Consider the following 19,211-nt stretch of genomic DNA (forward strand, 5'->3'; position numbering starts at 1 on the left):
ATCCATTATCTACCACTGTATCCTCCAACAGAGGGTCAAGGGGGGTGCTATGCCAATTTTAGCTGTCACAGGCGATAGGCGGAGTACACCCTGGACAGTTCAACAGTCCATCGCAGAGACAAACAACCATTCACTCTCACTTCTGTGGTCAGTTTTAGAGTGACCAATTGACCTAATCTCCATATTGCATGTTTTTGGACTGTGGGAGGAAGCCGGAGAGAACCAGAGAAAACCCACGCAAACACGTGGAGAACATGCAAACTCTATGCAGAAAGGCCCTTGTTCCAGGGTTTGAACACGGGTCTTCTTGCTGCAAAGCTACTGGAGCCTTTTTTACATCATCAAGTTAAGCCTTCTTAAGCTTTTTCAGCAGTGGCACTTACTGCTTATCTTGGTGAATGAACTACCATTATTTGCCAGCAGATGGAAACACATCGATGCACATTCTCCATGACTTTGTGACTGTGAATCTGTGTCACTTTGACTTTATGACCTGTAACTGTGGCTTTGTGTTTCTCCGTGGCTTTCACTCTTTGGCACTAAATCTGTGATTCTGTGATTCTGAGGCATGACTTTAACTCTATGAATCGCTGTTACTTTGACTCTTTGTGACTGTGACTGTGGTACTCTGACTCTGCGACTCTCTGTGACTAAATTACACTATGATTTGAGATTTCTCGACTCTGACTCCTTGTGACTTTTACTTTATGAGTCCTTAAATATGTGATTTTAGGACTCTGTGACATTTGCTCTGACACTGCCAGCCTTTTATGTAGAAATTGTGATTAAAGAGAAAAGAGCGCTGCTTGCTGGATGACTGATGCAATCGCAGCTGCTCTGTCTGCTCACTATAATTATTATATGATGTAAAAATTAAAACCTAAATAAACCTATTTATATGACACTCATGTGAATGCACACACATATGCCAATACAATAAACTGCATTATGTGCAATATACTGTATATATATATGTATATTTATTTACCATATTTAACACACATACAAAAGAACTCCACACACTTTATTTGTTTAGATGCATATGCTACAGTTTTTTTCAGAAATATGACCAAATAATTTAAAACCATGTGGAACATAACTGCACTGTTCACCTGGTGCACTGGTGCAGTGCTCAACTGGTGTGTGATATGTGATGACGTCGTCCATTACGTGATCACATGGTTACAAATCACTACAACACTTAAAACCATGTCATGTTATGTCTGGTACATTTTACAGTTAAAATGGAAGAGAGAGAAGAGAGATCATCCATTCATTAGTAGGACGCACAGTCTGTGTGTGTGTGTGTGTGTGATAACACCAGGACAGTGTAATGTGTGTAGCAGGGCGGGGCTGAAAGAGAGCATGCGCAGTAACCAGACACACACACACACACACACACAGCATCTTCTCGCTGATGACAAAGAGACTCTCTGGGGAGACGCGCCGCGCGCCACAGCGTCCTCTACGTCGTGCTGCTGCAGACAGAAACAGACCGACAGACAGACAGACAGACAGATACAGGGAGATACAGAAAGACAGACGAGTATGTTTGTCTGACGCTGGGTGTAGATGTAGGATGCGCGGGGCGTTCAGCAGCATCAGCAGCATCAGCATCAGCACCAGCGGCAGCAGCATCTTCATCATCATCAACAGCAGCAGCAGCAGCATCAGCAGCTCGCGGTGATCGGCGGGTCGGTACCGAGAGGCGGAGCAGTGAGCAGCCGCAGCGGGACAGAGACAGACCGGAGACATGAGCTGCAACTGGGGCACCGAGTTGTGGGTACGTATGCTCACACCTCATGCACGCGGCAACCACCGGGATTATAGTCCGGTAAAACACGGCCTCCTGGTTAGTGTGCCAGCAGCGGTGACCGGTTATTAACCGGTGCAGACCTGGTTACCAAGCGGCCTGTGTGTGTGTGTGTGTGTGAGAGAGAGAGAGAGTGAGTGAGCGAGAGGCCCTCGTGCTTCTCTCTGCTCTGCCATAGCAACACGGTGAGTGACGACAGCGGCTCGCGCTCTGCATCCTCCATGATGCTGGTGCTGCAGCGCGCGACCCGAGACAGACAGAGACCCCAGACCCAAATCCGAGTGTGAAATGTATAATGATGATAATAATAATAATAATAATAATAATAATAGTAATAATGATGATTACAAAATTGCTTTCGATTATTAGACTGTACATTGAAATTCAGTATGTTAACATCTAACATAAATGAGATTATACAAATAATGAATTTGGCAAATTGGGTATTTTATTGTATGTTCCATTCATTCAAATAATTATACAACATAGAGTATCAAGTACATTTTAAAGAGGAGCACATGTCATACCAGTCTAATTTGTTTTAGATGACAGAATCAGACAATGTCTCTAAACACATTCAGCTCGAGTTAGTTTTTCCTTTTGGTCTTAAAATACTGAATATCAATGTACATACACAGTACTCAACGTGTTATAACAGATCTATTAAAGCGTCAAATGTTTATACAATAAAACAATAGTAGTATATGTCATATGCCAGCTTGATTTAAACAGTGATTTACAGATGGTTATTTGTGTTGTATTCCAGGACCAGTTTGATAATCTGGAGAAATACACCAGCTGGGGAATCGACTTCCTAGAGAGATACACCAAGTTTGTTAAAGAGAGAGCTGAAATTGAGATGAGCTATGCCAAACAAATCAGGTAAGTGTACAGTATGTTGCCTATACACTGCTCTGCCATGACCCCGTCATGACCTGCATCACTTCTACATCAGTTCACAAAGAGATTCACAAGGTGTCATAAAAACAAAGACTTTAACGAAGATCAAATAATATAATAGATCATTTGACAGCTAGGCTTAGGATCGGGGTTAGAAGGCATGTCATAAGTGGCCACAGGCTGCACATGCACCCTTCTCTTATTTTCTGTCATCGGCACAATATCAGTATCGGCCGATATTGGCTTTAAAATGTATTATTGGATATTGACAAACACACCAAGATTTGCCGATATGATTAATGACTGTAACAGCAGACTAAATAGGCTGTTACGTCCTTGACTTCAAAGTTGGCTTCCTGCAACTATTCAATGAAGAAAATGTATATCTACATCTGCTGTGACATGATTAATCAAAACATTGTGTTAATTTCACCACAGAAGAGACTAAATGACCTCATATCACATATCAGTATCGGTTATTGGCCCAAGCACTCCTGATATATCGGCATATTGGATTTCATCAAAAAGTCCAATATCTTGCGTCCATACTAGTCTCCATGCATTAATACACAGAATGTCAGTTCAGTGTTGGTCATAATTATAGTGCTGCACAGAAGATTTGTTGAAACTCAGCAGCCACCTCACCCATGGTGAAGCGATTCAGAAACATTAGCTTAAAATGACAGTTACCATAATAAATCATCATGTCCTAAACAGAAATATTGTGTTTACACAAGTAAAACATCACCAAAAAAGCAACACATGCATTTTGGAACAGTAAACTAACCATACAAACTCTGAGACACAAAACTATCCAGCACAAAGCATGATTGAACATGAGGGCCAAGATCAACAGAAGGGACTGCTGCTGCATGCTATACACATTCACATTATATTCCACTAAACAATTTCATCTTCAGGTTTTAAGGAACATTTTTAAATGAGATTCACCACAAATTCATTTTCAAGCCAGGTTATCACTCTCACTCACTCACTATGATTTGAAATCGCTCACAGTGGCACTTCACTGTCATCTTCTTTTTTATTTTTACACATCACACCCATTGCACATTTCTTGAGTTAGTTTACACCGTAGTTTTTAACAGTGCAATAGTTACCACTGGCAAAACATGTGAAACTGAATGTGCTCTTTGTTTGGTGAATAGTAAATAAATATTCTAATAGTAATTATTCTAATATCCTGCCCACCAAGCTGTACAGTTATCTGGTTTTCCTTTCAGAAATCACCTTAAAGATGATGGAGCGAGTATTGATCAGTTATTCTGCATCCTCAGCAGATCTATTGGTCCTTTGCACAGCAGCCATTTTGACAGTTTTAAGTGGGATCATTTGATTATTTGGCACAGATGTGAATAATCACATTATGGATGACTGAGTTCCATTTAGCCCTTCAGTTTCAGGGTTAACGCTGCTTCACTGTCACACTTTCCTGACCTACATGAACCTGACGGATCAATCACTAATGAGATCATTAACACGTGTACTCTTCCTGCTAAACATGGCTAATGGATGCTGTGCAATGTTTTATAAAATGAACAATGATAAATTCCTGACTGACGTCTCAATGTCTTTGAGGTTTATGGTTTTGTTTGGTGCATATGTGGATCTGAAGAAATGTCTCTAGAACCTAACCTGGCTCACTTTTCTCTGTGCCTGCCTGTCTCTCTCTGCTTGTCTCTCTGCCTGTCTCTCTGTCTGTCTTTCTGTCTGTCTGCAGGAACCTATCTAAGAAGTATCATCCCAAGAGAAGTAGAGAAGATGAGAGCAGGTGAGTCATCTTCATGTTTCTGTCTTTATATATGCTTCCCTGCCTTTCTCTCTCCACCGCTTGGAGCACGGTGTGAGCCACAGCTGCAACTGGTGTCAAACTCACTACCAGACCACGCCCCTCCATTACTCCCCACTTGTCCTCCCTCACTCTGCTCCCAGCCCAATCTGTGTCACTTTTCAAAATCAGAAGAGGGGGTTGTTACAGATGTAGAGGTTGTCTTTTTCAGGTGTTTGATTGGATGTCCCAGTTATACGTGACATACGATTGGTTGTTGCAGGTACACTTGGTGTTTGGCGTTTGCAGCGACTCTCCGTCAGCTGAATGAAGTTGCAGTTCAGAAAGAAGAACTTGCTGAAAACCTGAACACACAGATCGTCTGTGAGCTGACACGATACACTCAAGAGCTGAAGACTGAGAGGAAAACTGTGAGTAAACAGTCAAACAGTGGCAACAGTAAAGCATATTTCATCACCTGACACACATTAAATATAAAGGACTTGAACAAACAACAACAAAGTTATTATATTCAATATAATAATCATAATAACATGACATGCTTTGATGAAGACTGATTAAACACGAAGATTATATTTAAGGCTGAAGAGTTTGTGTCCTTGTTGTAGCATTTCCAAGATGGCCGCCGTGCCCAGCAGCACATTGAAAGCTCGTGGAAACAGCTGGAGTCTGTGAGTGACACACACACACACACACACACACACACGACCCTGTTATTTTTTAATTGAGGTGTAATATTGAGGTGTAATAAGGTTAAACCTATGAAACACTGTTGATGTATACACATTTATTTTGTTTTCTTGCTCAGAGTAAACGTCGCTTCGAGCGTGACTGCAAAGAGGCTGAACGAGCTCAACACATCTCTGACAGAATTGACCTTGACAACAAGACAGATGGAGAAAAGGTTTTTATCAATAAACATTATGTGCATTCAAGACTATCGTGAAAAAGTGTGTTTTTCAAAGCGTGTTACGCACACAATGGTGTGCGCTAGATCATTTGTGTTTACTTATTGTAAGTAAACACAAGCACAACCTCTCTCCTGGGGCTTATGGTAGAGCCAACTATGTTCATAGCAAAGTGCCATCAAAAGCTTGAATCATGTGACACACATACTGTATTTTCAGAATTTACCAGATAGTATAATCCTCAGATAATATACACACAGATTACCTCACACTGTCTTGCTCGCTTGGAGCGGTACACACAACAACTGCAACTCTGTCCTCCATTTGTGACAAAACCTCGGGACATTGGAAGAATCTCAATGGCGAGGTCACACCAGTACCACACCAGTCCCACATGACTGACGGGGAATTTGCTTTGAAATTTGTACTGACTTAATATGTAATGTTATTGCTCCCAAAAATGAATCATACATTCGTTATGAATGCATTTAAAGCATCAGTGAAACAGCTGATACCACATGCTAATCTCAACTCCTGTCTTTCTCTCACCTGAATGCCTCTCAGCGCTGCTCTATGAAGGTAAGCCGCCTACTCACGTTAGTCGCACAGTTTCCGGCTACATTTGTTAAATCACTAATTAACTCATCATAACAAAATGTCTGGAAAGCGAAGCCACCACAGAAGTGTTGTCGGAGAAACCTAAATTATCTTTAATGGCCACAAGGGGGGCAAATCCTTTGATGCCTATTTGTCATTTGGTTGTGAACATTTTCCCAAAGGGTTTTTGGTCTCCTCCTCAGTACAGCATGATATTCATTCATTCAATCTCAGCTGACATAGAGCAAAAGGCAAGGTACCAGTCCATCACAGAGCCACAGAGAGACAAACCACCATCCAATCTCACACTTAAACCTACGGTCAATTCAAAGTGTCCTATTTGCCTAATCCCCAAATCTGTATGTTTTTGGACTGTGGGAGAAAACCCTCACACACATGTGGTACAGCATGATATTGTTTTGTAAGTTATGGTCCCATTCAGAGTCAACTAGACCATAAAGCTTGGCATGCTGTCAGATAGGTGCATGGTTGCTGGAGTAGATGGGTGTGCAGTGGCCAAGCTTCACAGTTAGATTCACCCCTGCTCTTCCTAATATGGTTGCCAAATATAAACAGCACTTCACACACACACACACACACACACACACACCAGTGAGTGACATCACAATCGACTGCTACATGGTGGAGTTTGTGGTGTTTGAGAAACTCACTGTCCTGTGTTTTCTTGTGTCTGCTGGTTTCAGGCCCGTCAGACAGCTCAACAGAAACAACAAGCTGCCGAAGAGTCAAGGAAAGACTATGTGACCAGTTTAAACCAGTTTAACCAGGACCAGCACCAGCACTACCACACTCTGGTACCAGTTATATACCAGGTAATTGAGTGCTACTACATCCTGGCACTGGGTGAAGTACCACCTGCCCTATAGTCCTATAGACTGGAATAACATGTGTACTGTGTTTCACAGCGTATCCAGGACATGGAGGAGCGGCGCATCGAGAGAGTCTGTGAAGCAATGCGTTCGTCAGCAGAAGCTGAGAGGAAAATTCTCCCTGTCGTCAGTCGCTGCTTGGACGCCATGATGGATGCTGCGGAGAGCATCCAGCCCAGGATGGTGAGAAATCTGGCATAGTTCTGGAGAATCATGGACTAATGTGTGCCTCAGGGCATGTGCTTTACTCCTGAGATTTACTTCACTGGAACATTTGCGCTGAATGCACATTGATTTTCGTGTTACTCTGCAGGAGTAACCGGTGATTGGTGACTACTATGCTAACTACATTCATAGTAAACTGCAACTAATGGCTTGAATCAAGTGATACACACATATTTTCAGAAATGACCAGGTAGCACAACTTCCTCGCTCAGTTTAAGTCAAGCCCTCTCCCTCTTTGGTTGATCTCGCTCATTTGCTCCAGGTCCACTCCTCCATTTCTGATTCAGCACTGGGACGCTCGGAGAAACTCAATTCTAATTGGCTGTTGTGACATCATGACTTTTGTAAAACTCTGAAGAAAATCTCAAGTCTATGGATGAAACAAACATCTGCCTGAACACTTAACGGTTATAGGAAATTGAGTCTGTTATTCTCAACATGAGGCTCGTTGGTCTAGGGGTATGATTCTCGCTTCGGGTGTGAGAGGTCCAGGGTTCAAATCCCGGACGAGCCCTGCACAGTAGAGAGATTACCATAAAGTTTATACAATTTCCTCCATGATTGATAAAATATTCTGTACTATGGTATAATCTAATGCAAAACTACAGGGCTTTTATTTTATTCTATTTTACAAAGATACAATATCACTTTTACCAAATGCCACCCTCCACCCACTAGTCCTACCCCAAAAATTCTTACAGCTATCATACAACATGAATAAATACGTAAACAATAATAATAATAATAATAATAATAATGCACAATAATAAAATAAATGTCAATACACGTGTTGACATGTATTGACAGTGTGATGTCAGAAGTGTGTAATGTGGTGAACAATTCATTTATCGTGCAGTGTCTTCAGTTTGGTTTTATCATCAATCATCTGTAGATTGGGAGATTAAAATATAGATTTTTGAGATACAGACTTTCTGGTTTATGGGGATGTCCAGTCAATTATGGAGTTAGGAGAAATGTAGGGAAAATAAGCATGATTTAATTTAACAAAATTGCAGACCTGAATGTACCGGAATAATTTATTTTTTGGGAGGTTTCTTTTTTTACGCCCAGTTCACTAAATCTAGCAAACATGTTGTTAATGTAAAGATCCCTTAATCTGACGCGGCCTGATTTCTGCCATAGAGAAGAGGCCTATCCCTAAGGGACTATCCTTGGAATCCAAAAGCACATCTGAACTGGAGCCAGATGCTTAATGTAGAGACAACAATTGGGTTATATGGGTATAACTGAGTTGGTCGAATAGGCAATTTGAATGTGAGAAGAGCCCAGAGTGAGGTGGTAGAGGGACAGGATTTGGTCAATCAAAAAAAAAAAGGCAGATCAACTAAGTGGCTCGTTGGTCTAGGGGTATGATTCTCGCTTCGGGTGTGAGAGGTCCCGGGTTCAAATCCCGGACGAGCCCTGCACAGCTGTAGGCCACATGTGAATAACTATTCTGATTGGAGAGGTGCAATCAATTTTCTTTTTAAGAAATCTGGGTGACCATGACAACCAAACTACCTCCATGAAAAGCAATTATACTTCCTTAACAAGGAACAAGTGGCCTTTTAGAGACATAGATGACACTGGGACATGATAATGTCAGACGTAATGCAGTGTGGGTATTTCTGTGTGTGTGTGTGTGTGTGTGCAGGACACCCGTCAGGTGGTGGAGGTGTATAAATCAGGCTTCGACCCTCCAGGCAATGTTGAGTTTGAAGATTACAGTTCCACAATGAGGAGGAGCATTTCAGAATCAAGTTACCTTGACAACCGGACAGAGGGACGGAGACACAGCAGGAAGTTGTGGCCCTTTATACGAAAAAACAAGGTACACAAACAGCATTCTTCAAACACACCCGTGGTCTTCACTTGGCTTTACTGACCTAATCCATATATATCTATCTATCTATCTATCTATCTATCTACCTGTCTATCTATCTCTCATTCTTCAGCTGTTGACCCTCCTCTCCTCCCCCCGACAGCCTCCCCCTCCGCCCCCAACCTCACCTTCACCTGGGGGTGTGGACAGCACTTCCCAATCCCCACCCCCTGCTTCAAGAGAACCAATCACACAGCGGCTTAATGACCTCATGTCCTCTGGCTCCAGAACCAGGAAGCAGTGTCTGCGCAACCTCAAGAGAGGGGTACATATATATATATGGCATGAATAAATGGTGATGAACAGAAACAGCTAAAAGTAGCCGTTGCCAACTGTCCTCAAAAGAGGCTCTTAAAATATGGCATATACTGTGTAAGTACTATATACTGTATGTATAAACTCCAAAGTGTCATTAATGTCTGTCGTTATATTTCTTTTTTTGCTACTGTGAGCAGCTGTCCCTCAAACTGGTCAGTATCTTAGCGGTCACAGGTGTGTTACCACGTGGTGTTTACAGTGATGTGTTATCATAATGTGTTGTAATTCTGAATGTGCTGATACTGTTCAAGGGCTCCAGTCCTGCAGACTGCAGTCACCTGCCTCCAGAACAGAGGCGAAAGAAACTTCAGACTAGAATCAACAACATCAACCAGGAGATTCAAAGAGAGAGGGAGCAGAGGTAACACACACACACACACACACACGCGCACACACACACACACACACACACACACACACACACACACACACACACACAGATGAATCACTGAGAAAACTTTCAAACTTGACCAAAGGGAAACACAGTGATGTACAGTATGTGTTAAATGTATGTGTCTGCACTGGTTGTACTGCAGCTCTTTTACATTTGACCTCCGACACGTTTATCTCATTTTTATACACTTGACACCGTCTGATTCCTGCTGGAGTGTTTTTTGTTTTATAAAAAGAACCTGAACATGAGTTTGTTTGTGTTATTGTCTTACCGCATGAAAGCATGTTCTTCCACCTCTAGAAGTCAAGCTATAACTAGATAAAATCACTGGTGCAATTGGAGGCTCATTATGTCTATTATTTTGTGTTTTGGGGCTGAGTTTTGAATTTAACACTTGCTGTGTGTGTGTGTGTGTGTGTGTTTTAGAAATGCTCTGCTGAAGATGAGGGAGGTTTATGAACAAAGTCCTCAGATGGGCGATGCCAGCAGTGTGGAGCCTCGACTGGAGGAAGTGAAGCAGAGTCTGCAGAGACTGGAGGAGGAGCTGAGGAGGAACCAGGTTTATACCACAAATACTACATACAGTACACACTGTACACAGTCTGTACCCACACTATATCACTGTACTCACATTGTGCAGATTTCTATGGCGTTATATTTGGGCCACATTCTCGATGGAACAATGTGAGATTTTGAGCACAGAAATTATATTTTTTAATTTAATTCATAGGAAAAGCAAAGAGCAGGAAAAAAAAGTATTTTAAAGTAAGTTTAAGACTAAATGATATGTCTAAATTTTTAGACATATCATTGTCTAAATAAAAACAGTGATAAATACAGAATAAATGTGAGAATACATGAAACAAACGTGTGAATGTGAAGTTGCCTGAAGCCAGTTACATTGTGATGTGTCTGAAGTGACTCTGTGAGCTGTTTGTCTTCCTGGAAGCGCTCATGTTAACATACCACCAAAAGTCACAGCAGTTTTTGTATTGGTTAATACACCAATATTTAGAAGCGCTTTAACTTTTTAACTATTATTGTTGTTATTATCATTCAGAGCTCCGCTAGTTTACATGCCGATGTGTCCTTGGGCAAGACCCTTAACCCATGTTGCTCCTGATGTCTGTGCCGGCAGTTTGTGAGTGGGTATGAAAGATGCGCTGTATGAAAGTGTGAGTGAATGGGTGAATGGCAAAACTGTAGTGTAAAGCAGCTTCGAGTGGTCATCAAGACGAGAAAATCACTATATAAATACAGAGCATTTACTATTATTATTTCAACTACAATGTTAAATTATAGTTATTTACTTTGTTGCATTCCTGAACAGAAACAAATAGATTTAGTGGTTGAATGTTATGCTTCTCAGAGAAGCTCAGTGAGACGGCTCTAATTTGGGCATAAACAGATGAATGAAGTTATTTGCCAAATGAATAACAGTTAATAACAGTTTTAAGTTTTTCAAAGATTTCTAAAATATTTATGTTGTCTCATGACAGGTGGTCTAATAAATGTGTTAAGCACTGTACATGTTTTTATTTATTATAAGCATGTATGCGATTACGTGCACTATATTGATTAAAGGACGTTTTAGTACAAGTAAGTGTACATGTTAATGTACACGTATGCACAAACATCGACGTACACGTTAGTGTGTATGTTGTTAGTGTGTATGTTAATGCATATATTAACATCAATCTGAAAGTGTGTGTAAGTAATCTGTGCTCACGTTCATGTCAGCTTGAATGCTAACACGAGTGTCTGTCTGTTACTGTAGACATGGTTGTCAGAGGTGGACAGCAGACTGTCTGATCACAGCACCAGAAGACAGAGTGGAGGTTGTGGGTCAAATTCCCAGGCGACGACACCAGGCAGCAGCAGCCTGAAACAGCTGGACAATCGCAGTCCTGCCAGTAGAGAGAGGTACTCTACTAAATATTTCAGAATTTTTATATTCTGTCAAGGAGAGTATGTTGATGAAGGTTTTTTGGAATGTGGATTATGGCTTAAAAGCACAGTATGTAATCTCTGCAGTCTCTCTCTCTCTCAACCAAAACATCAAGAAAATAACTAGTATGATAATGAGTGACTTATCCTCTCGTTCTTTGCTTTGTATTCCAGATGAGTTTTTTTTTGTTTTTTAAACATTTTGTAAGTTACATACCATCATATACGTTTGACACTGATTGACTTCCCCTCCCTGACTCTCTCTGATCACTACTGAAGAGCAGTGAAAGCTGAGAGCTGGTGAACTTCCACTTTTGTTGTGTGTGTCACAAACACAACTCGTCCATTTCAAAGTAAAAGCACTGTAATGTTTCTGTTCCCTGTTTCAATCATCTTTTGAGAATTTTATTGTGAAATATTTGCAGGAACAGTAAATCCATGGATTTGCAGTTCTGGCATTTTATTGAGTACAGATGAGGATTTATAGCATTTTAAAGTTTATTGTTTATGGAGATTTTAAAAGTCAAAACCTTTGTATCAGCATGTCTACAAAGTAGATGACAGAATGGATTTCTATGGATTTAAAGCATATTGGAAATATTTTGGCTAATCTAAGTGCACTACTCAAAAATGCAGAAAAGTGTATATTATATCTTTAACGAAGAAAATATTATGAATTTGGAGATGATCCATTATATGGACACTTTCTGACAGGATATTATGACTTTCTCAGATATTCATTGTGTGTAGACTGTGAACATCCTTCTCTAACTGTGTTTTTCTCAGTCCTGACGGCAGCTACACCGAGGACCACAATGCTGAGCTTCACTTTAAGTCTCGCAGTTCAGAGTTTGATGAAGACTTTGATGATGAAGAGCCCTTGCCAAGTATTGGCACCTGCAAGTCTCTTTACCCATTTCAAGGTATTTTAAGGTTGTTGTTTTTTATGTACAGATATACAGTGAGGTCCTCAGGGGTCACAGAGGAGGACTGTTAGTCATCCAGATCTTGGTATCCCTGCAATATTATACTAATTCAGTATGACTTTTCCTTATATTGTAACCATTTAGTTGCAGGTCTGTAATTGTCTGTAATCTCTGTTGCCAAAACACTGCACACCCAAAATGATTTGACCATGCCATTGAATCTTTGCAGGTCAGAATGAAGGTACTCTTTCCATGGTGGAGGGAGAGCTGCTTTCTGTGGTGGAAGAAGATAAAGGAGACGGTTGGACCAGAGTGCGGAGGAACCTGGAGGAGGAAGGATATGTCCCCACTTCTTACATCAAAGTCTTCCTGGAAAGCAGCGCCAAAGGTGCCAAGACGTATATATGACATTCACATAGTCTGTAAACTACCTCTGTATATGACCTTCATCTGACATTTAAATGACCTCCATATATGACCTACTTAACACCTTTACATGACCTTTAAATGACCTCTTATGTGACATTAACACAACCACTTCTGTATATGAATCAAATCTGACCCAAACATGACTTTTCAGTGACCTCCATATATGACGTATGTCTGATGTTGCCATGACTTTTTTTAATGACGTCTACAAACACTAAAATCATGTGACCTCGTCCCACCACATGACCTCTGAATGTCAACACATTGGTTGCTATGGTTATAGCAGCACGTCTTGTCTATTTGCTCTGCCTGTCTCTGTGCTGAATATCTGAGGTCTGTACTCGAAGCCCCTCTATTATATCCACACCGTGTCTTGTGTGTGTGCGTGTGTGTGTGCGTGTGTGTGTGTGTGAGTGTGAGTTCACGCGATTCAAACCGCTTTAGCGCAACTGACAAGAAACAAACGTTTCCCTTGTGTTTTTGTATTGTTTTTGTATATAATCTCCTTCATCAGTGTGAACGCAACATAAGTGACAGTTTGTTTGTTACTCGCTAACTTTCACATGTGAAAACATCAACGACTCTTTCGAGCTTTAGTCAATGTCTGTGACATCGCTGCAGCCAACAGGAAATAATGACATGAAGAAGACGGATGGGGCCGCCCCCTTCCTTCAGGAACCCTCACATGATTCGTCCCAAGTGTGACTTCAAGAAATCTGATTGGCCAGTGGGCAAAGCTTTTATTGAGCCGCTCCGCAGCAGGTTATGTGTCCATCACTATGGTGATGGTTAAGTTACCACGGAAAATCACCGTAGTAACTTATTAAGTAGTGAACAACTGTTATAACATGGGTTTAAACCTGCAGTAAACTGGATAGCCACAGATTGTGCGTCTGTAGACTCAGAATGTCTTTTATCAGGCTCCACCTCCTTAAAAGGCATAGATTTTATTATGTGAGCCTTTTGTAAAGTGTCTGAAATCTCTCTGCTGAGAGCCTTAGGTCGAGTAGGCAGAGCCAAAACTGACACACAGCTTCTGGATTTATGTAGTCTGCTTGGAAGCTTATGTGTGTGGGATCAGTATCAATAATCAGTATCATTGATATCAGGCTGCTGTAGAATGAATCTGTTTATTCACAGACTGACTGATGTGCTGTCAGTCCCTAACAGACAGTCAGTGAATCTGTCAAACATCTGTACACCTGATCTTCAGCTATTGTTAAATAAGTGATTATTATGAATTATGAGCAGTATGATCAGAACCCTAACCATGACCTCCTGTCTCACTCGATGGCCTCTAACATACCTGTCTCTCTCTCTACCTGTTTGTCTATATCTTGTAGGCTTTGTGCAGAGTAGTCGTCTAGTCTAGCGCAGTAACCGACCAACGAGGACATCTCGCCACAGGAAGTGATGTAAAGGAAAGAGCTCAGAGGAAGTGCGGTAACAGCTTTTCATTGGACAGTTTAACTTCTCAGATATTTTGACCAATCAGCTGACAGACTGTTGTCGATTTGTGACAAGCTAAAATAAATGAATCAGATATTAGACAGGTCCCAAAGTGAAGTTTAGATGTTAGAAATGATCAGTAGAAATCAGATGGCGAGTTTAACTTCATCAAACTGATTAGTAAATGTAACCAAAACTGACTTAATTACACTCTATAATATATAAATGAAGTTTCTGTGGTTTTGACCTGTTTTCAACCAGAAACTAGTCCTGAAAAGTTTCAGATTGGGTTATTGGTTATCACTCATCAGTCTCTGTTATTTAATGTGTTTCTGTTTTTGTTTTTTTATCACACTGACTCTGGATCTGTTGTAATTTGACTCACTTTCCGAATTGTGAAATGCTAAATTAATGACTTAGTTTATCAATCAACATCAATTTGTCAGCTCATCAATAACACATACATTTAAAGAAAGTGATATAGACAACACTGAAAAATGTCAGAATTAATACAAGATGATCTGTATCAGTTTGTGGGATGCTTCAAAGGAAACACTGCTCATTCACTTAAGCCATGTTTCCACTGAGTAGAACAGTTCGGTACGGTTTTTATTTGTTTTTATGTTTCCATTAGGAATAGTACCAAAATAACCAACACTAACGTCTTGTTGAGACAAACAGCCACAAATCAAGCAGGAAAAAAGCAGCTGCTGGATGTCCTCTGTTGTTGTCCGTTGTGTCGCATTCGATGTTGTTGTTTGATGACGTCGCTACATAGTAAATGTTCTGTTCTCAGTCAAAATGCAAGCGTGAGCCAGGGCTTTACTCTTTTAAACCGTACCGTACTGTACCAAACCAAACTGTACCATAATGGAAACACGGCTTTTGAATGGGGCAGAATTAGAGCTGCAACTAACGATTATTTTCATAATAGATTAATCTGTCGATTATTTTCTCGATTAATCGATTAATCGCTTGGTCCGTAAAATATCAGAAAACCTTAAAAAATGTTGATCGGTGTTTGTCAAACCTGGAAATGATGATGTTCTCAAATGAAAATACTCACATTTAAGAAGCTGAAACAATTGGAAATCTTGTTTTAATCATGAAAAAAGCTTCAAACTGATGAATCGATTATGAAAATAGTTGTCGATTAATTTAGTAATCGATTAATAATCGATTAATCGTTTCAGCTCGAGGCAGAATCACATGTGCCGAGTGACATTGTGAATGAGTTGCTTTGCTTTGCTTGCCTTATGTGCTGCATGGGTCACTTTGATTGGCTGACAAATGACATCAATGCGTTAAAACTCCAACACAACACGGTCCTCACGAGCTCTTGAACAAGGCCGTGCTCCTTGATGCCAGCATCTGTGTCAGACAGCGAGCTCCCACAACATTACCTCCGTCCAGCATAATAGTGATGCGTATGTGTGTGAGTGCAGGATTATTTCTTTAACCGTTTTGTCGTGATCATCAAGTCATTAAATGTAGGTGAAGAAAATGTGTAAATAATAATAAAATTAGAAAAAAAATAAATAAAAAAGCACGAGTAGGTGCCCGGGCCCTAAAATTTTTGAAAACGTAAACCTTTCATATTGTGTGCCCTGAATTAAAAATGTCTTTTTTGTGCTTGAAGCATTTATAAAGTGAAACTTTTCTGTATATGAATGCATTTGTTTTTCAGATTCACTGACAAACTGATCTGAGATGAGATTTTAACAAACTTCATGAACAAAAAGGAAACATATAAACATTTAAACAATGGCAAGTCTTCATGGGATTTTAAGGAAAATTCGAAAATAGGTGATGTCATTGTTTGCTTCAGGTGCGCTGTGACATCACTGTGGGTGAGACTGATGTCAGGTTACAGTGTAAAGACTTTCAATCAAACATGACGAGTTTGTAAATATAAACTGTAGCTGCACAGGCGTACACCTACCCTCTGTAAAACTGCTGATATTAACCCCACCCATCTGATTTATTCAGCCCATATTAGCTCCACCCACTGCTTCTTGATCTATGATCATGTTGATTGATTGTGTGAAATGTGAACCTTTTTTATTTTAGAGTTAGCTATTGATCAGTTATTTATCACAGTTTTTTTTTTATTGAGATGTGGGATAGCTCTTGCTCTTTACAACTTCCTGTATGTTAAACTTTCAAAATAAAGTACATTCTAAATCAGACAGGTGTCAGTTGTCCTCATTGAAATTAGTTTACACACTGAACATACGTAATTAACTGTTTTTTTATCAAAATTGTATTTTTTTTCTTTATATATACACAATATAATGCAGTCACAATACACCCAACAAAATAATTAATACATATATATTTATAAATCCAAATAATTGGATTTGCTATACATTTAGAAAGTGAATTACAAAACATCAAAACAAAAACAACAAAAAATCCCTGCATTGTACCACTTTACATTTTATGTTTATGTTGTGCTATTTTAATTTGCAATTTTCCCAAAGTAAATTCACTACACAATGTATTTTTTGGGTCACACTAATTCTTGCTTTGGCTTTGAAAATAAAATTTGACTTAATAAAATAAAAACCACACAAGTATGCCTGTAAACTGAACATTTATTGTCAGCTTATTATTTTATTGATATTGTCATGTTCTGCTAAATTTCAGCTCCTCAGTGTAGCACTTCCTGTTTTATTTTGAAGTTCCATTACATGGCCAAGTTAATGTATGATTTGACTTCCTGCCTCCCACTTGCTTCTCATGTGCTCATTGGTTCTCTGAGTGAGTGGATACAAGGAAACACACACAGGAGGAGTCGCTGGGCATTAGGGTAAGCATTGTGTGTCTCCATAGTAACAGTTGTGTTGTCAGTACCATGGTAACGCCTGTGTTTTTCCTCAGTCAGTCATGGAGGAGCAGAGAGTTCAAACCTGCGATATTTACAGGACAGATCCAAATCTTCCGTTCAGATTTAACAACCCAGACTGTTTTCATGGTTACAGGTAATGTGTGATTAGTTAGAATAGTCATCAAATTATTTATGAGTTAAGTGAGTCAAACTGAATCAGCAAGGGTGTTAAGTTAAAGTCTATTGGTACTTCTATAACAGAGGTTTTATAAGTACTGTATATAATGTCCCAGTCTTGTGTTTTGCACTCACATTATAATGTATATTTGTTGTTGATGGCCTGTGTGATGTTAAATGTGTTCACGTGGATCAGGAGCTACAGTTTGTCTTGGTTATGGAAGAGCTGATAAAAGACATGTTTGTTATATTAGTATCGGTAATGGATCGCTAAAAATGGTTTGTTTTGAACTGAAATACTGGCTCCACTCATAACAATGGCGCAGTCCCATGGTTCTCAAACTGTGGTACGAGAACCACTGGTGTAGTCAGTTTATTCACAATTTGAAATTGAATCTATAGCCTACAAATCTCATTTATTCCATGCTCTTTTAACCAGGAAAACATCTTGTTGTGATTGAGAACCAAGGGATAAAAATATTACTGATTAACATGTTTGATCTTTTCGTTCCAGTCAGACAAATAACAACCCGTTATATCGAACAACCAACCAAACCTATGGCAGCAAGAAACCAACTGTTCATGAGATACAGGTGAGACTTGGAGCCTTATTGTGCAGATTTATTATAATTGATGAAGTCGCCATGACAACTGTGTGTTCTCAGACGCAGTACAGAGGGATGTCCCGTAAGTTTTCACAAGCGATGCTGAGGAGTGGGATGTATTGCGATCATGGCTTCAACACGTCTGCGGACAGCAGCAGAGTGACGGCTCCCATGGCAACCCAGACCAAAACATCCAATCTCCGTTATTTGCATCACCATATCAACCAAAACAAAGACCAGCCTGAAAACAAGTAACCCGCCTATGTCTAAATGAAGAGCTAAAATTGACTACAATAAAAATAAATAGTTACCGATTTTAACCAACTTTTAACCAAATTAAATAATATTAATAATGATGAATTTAGATGTACGTTTGTTAACTGGAGCAGAATAAAACCTTTTGAGAATTGATTTGTTTCATGTCTCTTTAATCTCAATATGAGAGTATCGGTACACCATTTTAAATGTTAATAAAACTGAATAGGTTTATTCAGTCCTGGATAATAGAGTCAAATGTTTTTAATGTTTTGAACTGTGAAGACAGGATTGTTTTATTTTGTTGATCACCTCTTACTGGATTGGACTGTAGATAGTAGAAGAATCTAAAATCTAATCCTTCTTTCCCTCCTGATGATCAAACTCCCTTTTGTTAAACTGCAAGCTGTGATGATTAATTATAGATGTGAAAGTGACACATTCATTAAACTGCAGCGACAATTACAGTAGTGTGACTGATGCTTTCTTTGTGTTAACAGTTGGTTGTTATTTTATCTCTTTTCTCTTAATATTTGACATGAAGATTGAGTGCAACAGGAAATCAAGGTTCAGGGAATGAATATACAATAAATATTAAAGTAAGAGATCAGAGCTACTTCAAAAATGAACTAAAAATGTCATAATGTGCAATATACATATTTAGCTCCTCTAAACACCACAATCATTATCTAAATCTTATACTTTATTAATCCCCTTAGGGAAATTATTTCTCTCTGCATTTGACCAATCCTAGAATTAGGAGCCGTGGGCTGCCACACTGAGTAGCGCCCAGGAAGCAATTGGGGTTGGGTACTTTGCTCAGCGGTATCCCAGCCCTTTTGACCTGGTGGGGACTTGA

The 19,211-nt window shown here is 39.8% G+C and overlaps 2 protein-coding genes and 2 non-coding genes across 6 annotated transcripts; all 4 read left to right on the forward strand.

Annotated features, from left to right (window-relative positions):
- Positions 1 to 1,393: 1,393 nt before the first annotated feature.
- LOC131464261 (formin-binding protein 1-like) lies at positions 1,394 to 14,582 on the forward strand. 3 transcript variants are annotated; one of them, XM_058636662.1, is made up of 18 exons: positions 1,394 to 1,783; positions 2,580 to 2,695; positions 4,452 to 4,502; positions 4,783 to 4,930; positions 5,129 to 5,191; positions 5,329 to 5,424; positions 5,993 to 6,007; positions 6,730 to 6,858; positions 6,952 to 7,098; positions 8,795 to 8,971; positions 9,096 to 9,287; positions 9,478 to 9,492; positions 9,592 to 9,701; positions 10,161 to 10,293; positions 11,512 to 11,657; positions 12,468 to 12,604; positions 12,837 to 12,995; positions 14,380 to 14,582. In XM_058636662.1, the coding sequence occupies exons 1-18, from the start codon at positions 1,754 to 1,756 to the stop codon at positions 14,406 to 14,408; spliced, it is 1,893 nt and encodes a 630-aa protein (XP_058492645.1). In that variant the 5' UTR covers positions 1,394 to 1,753; the 3' UTR covers positions 14,409 to 14,582. The 3 variants fall into 3 exon arrangements, with proteins under 3 accessions (XP_058492645.1, XP_058492644.1, XP_058492647.1); XM_058636661.1 differs by having other exon boundaries at positions 5,329 to 5,423; positions 5,980 to 6,007; XM_058636664.1 differs by having other exon boundaries at positions 5,329 to 5,423; positions 5,980 to 6,007; positions 9,126 to 9,287.
- On the forward strand, positions 7,583 to 7,654 carry trnap-cgg (transfer RNA proline (anticodon CGG)). Its single transcript has one exon. It is a non-coding gene; the product is annotated as a tRNA-Pro (tRNA).
- On the forward strand, positions 8,492 to 8,563 carry trnap-cgg (transfer RNA proline (anticodon CGG)). Its single transcript has one exon. It is a non-coding gene; the product is annotated as a tRNA-Pro (tRNA).
- A 2,596-nt stretch (positions 14,583 to 17,178) lies between the features above and the next one.
- On the forward strand, positions 17,179 to 18,817 carry pierce1 (piercer of microtubule wall 1). Its single transcript, XM_058636733.1, has 3 exons — positions 17,179 to 17,469; positions 18,007 to 18,085; positions 18,158 to 18,817. The coding sequence occupies exons 1-3, from the start codon at positions 17,375 to 17,377 to the stop codon at positions 18,350 to 18,352; spliced, it is 369 nt and encodes a 122-aa protein (XP_058492716.1). The 5' UTR covers positions 17,179 to 17,374; the 3' UTR covers positions 18,353 to 18,817.
- Positions 18,818 to 19,211: the final 394 nt, after the last annotated feature.

This window comes from Solea solea, chromosome 8 (genome assembly GCF_958295425.1).
Source record: "Solea solea chromosome 8, fSolSol10.1, whole genome shotgun sequence".
Lineage (NCBI taxonomy): Eukaryota > Metazoa > Chordata > Actinopteri > Pleuronectiformes > Soleidae > Solea > Solea solea.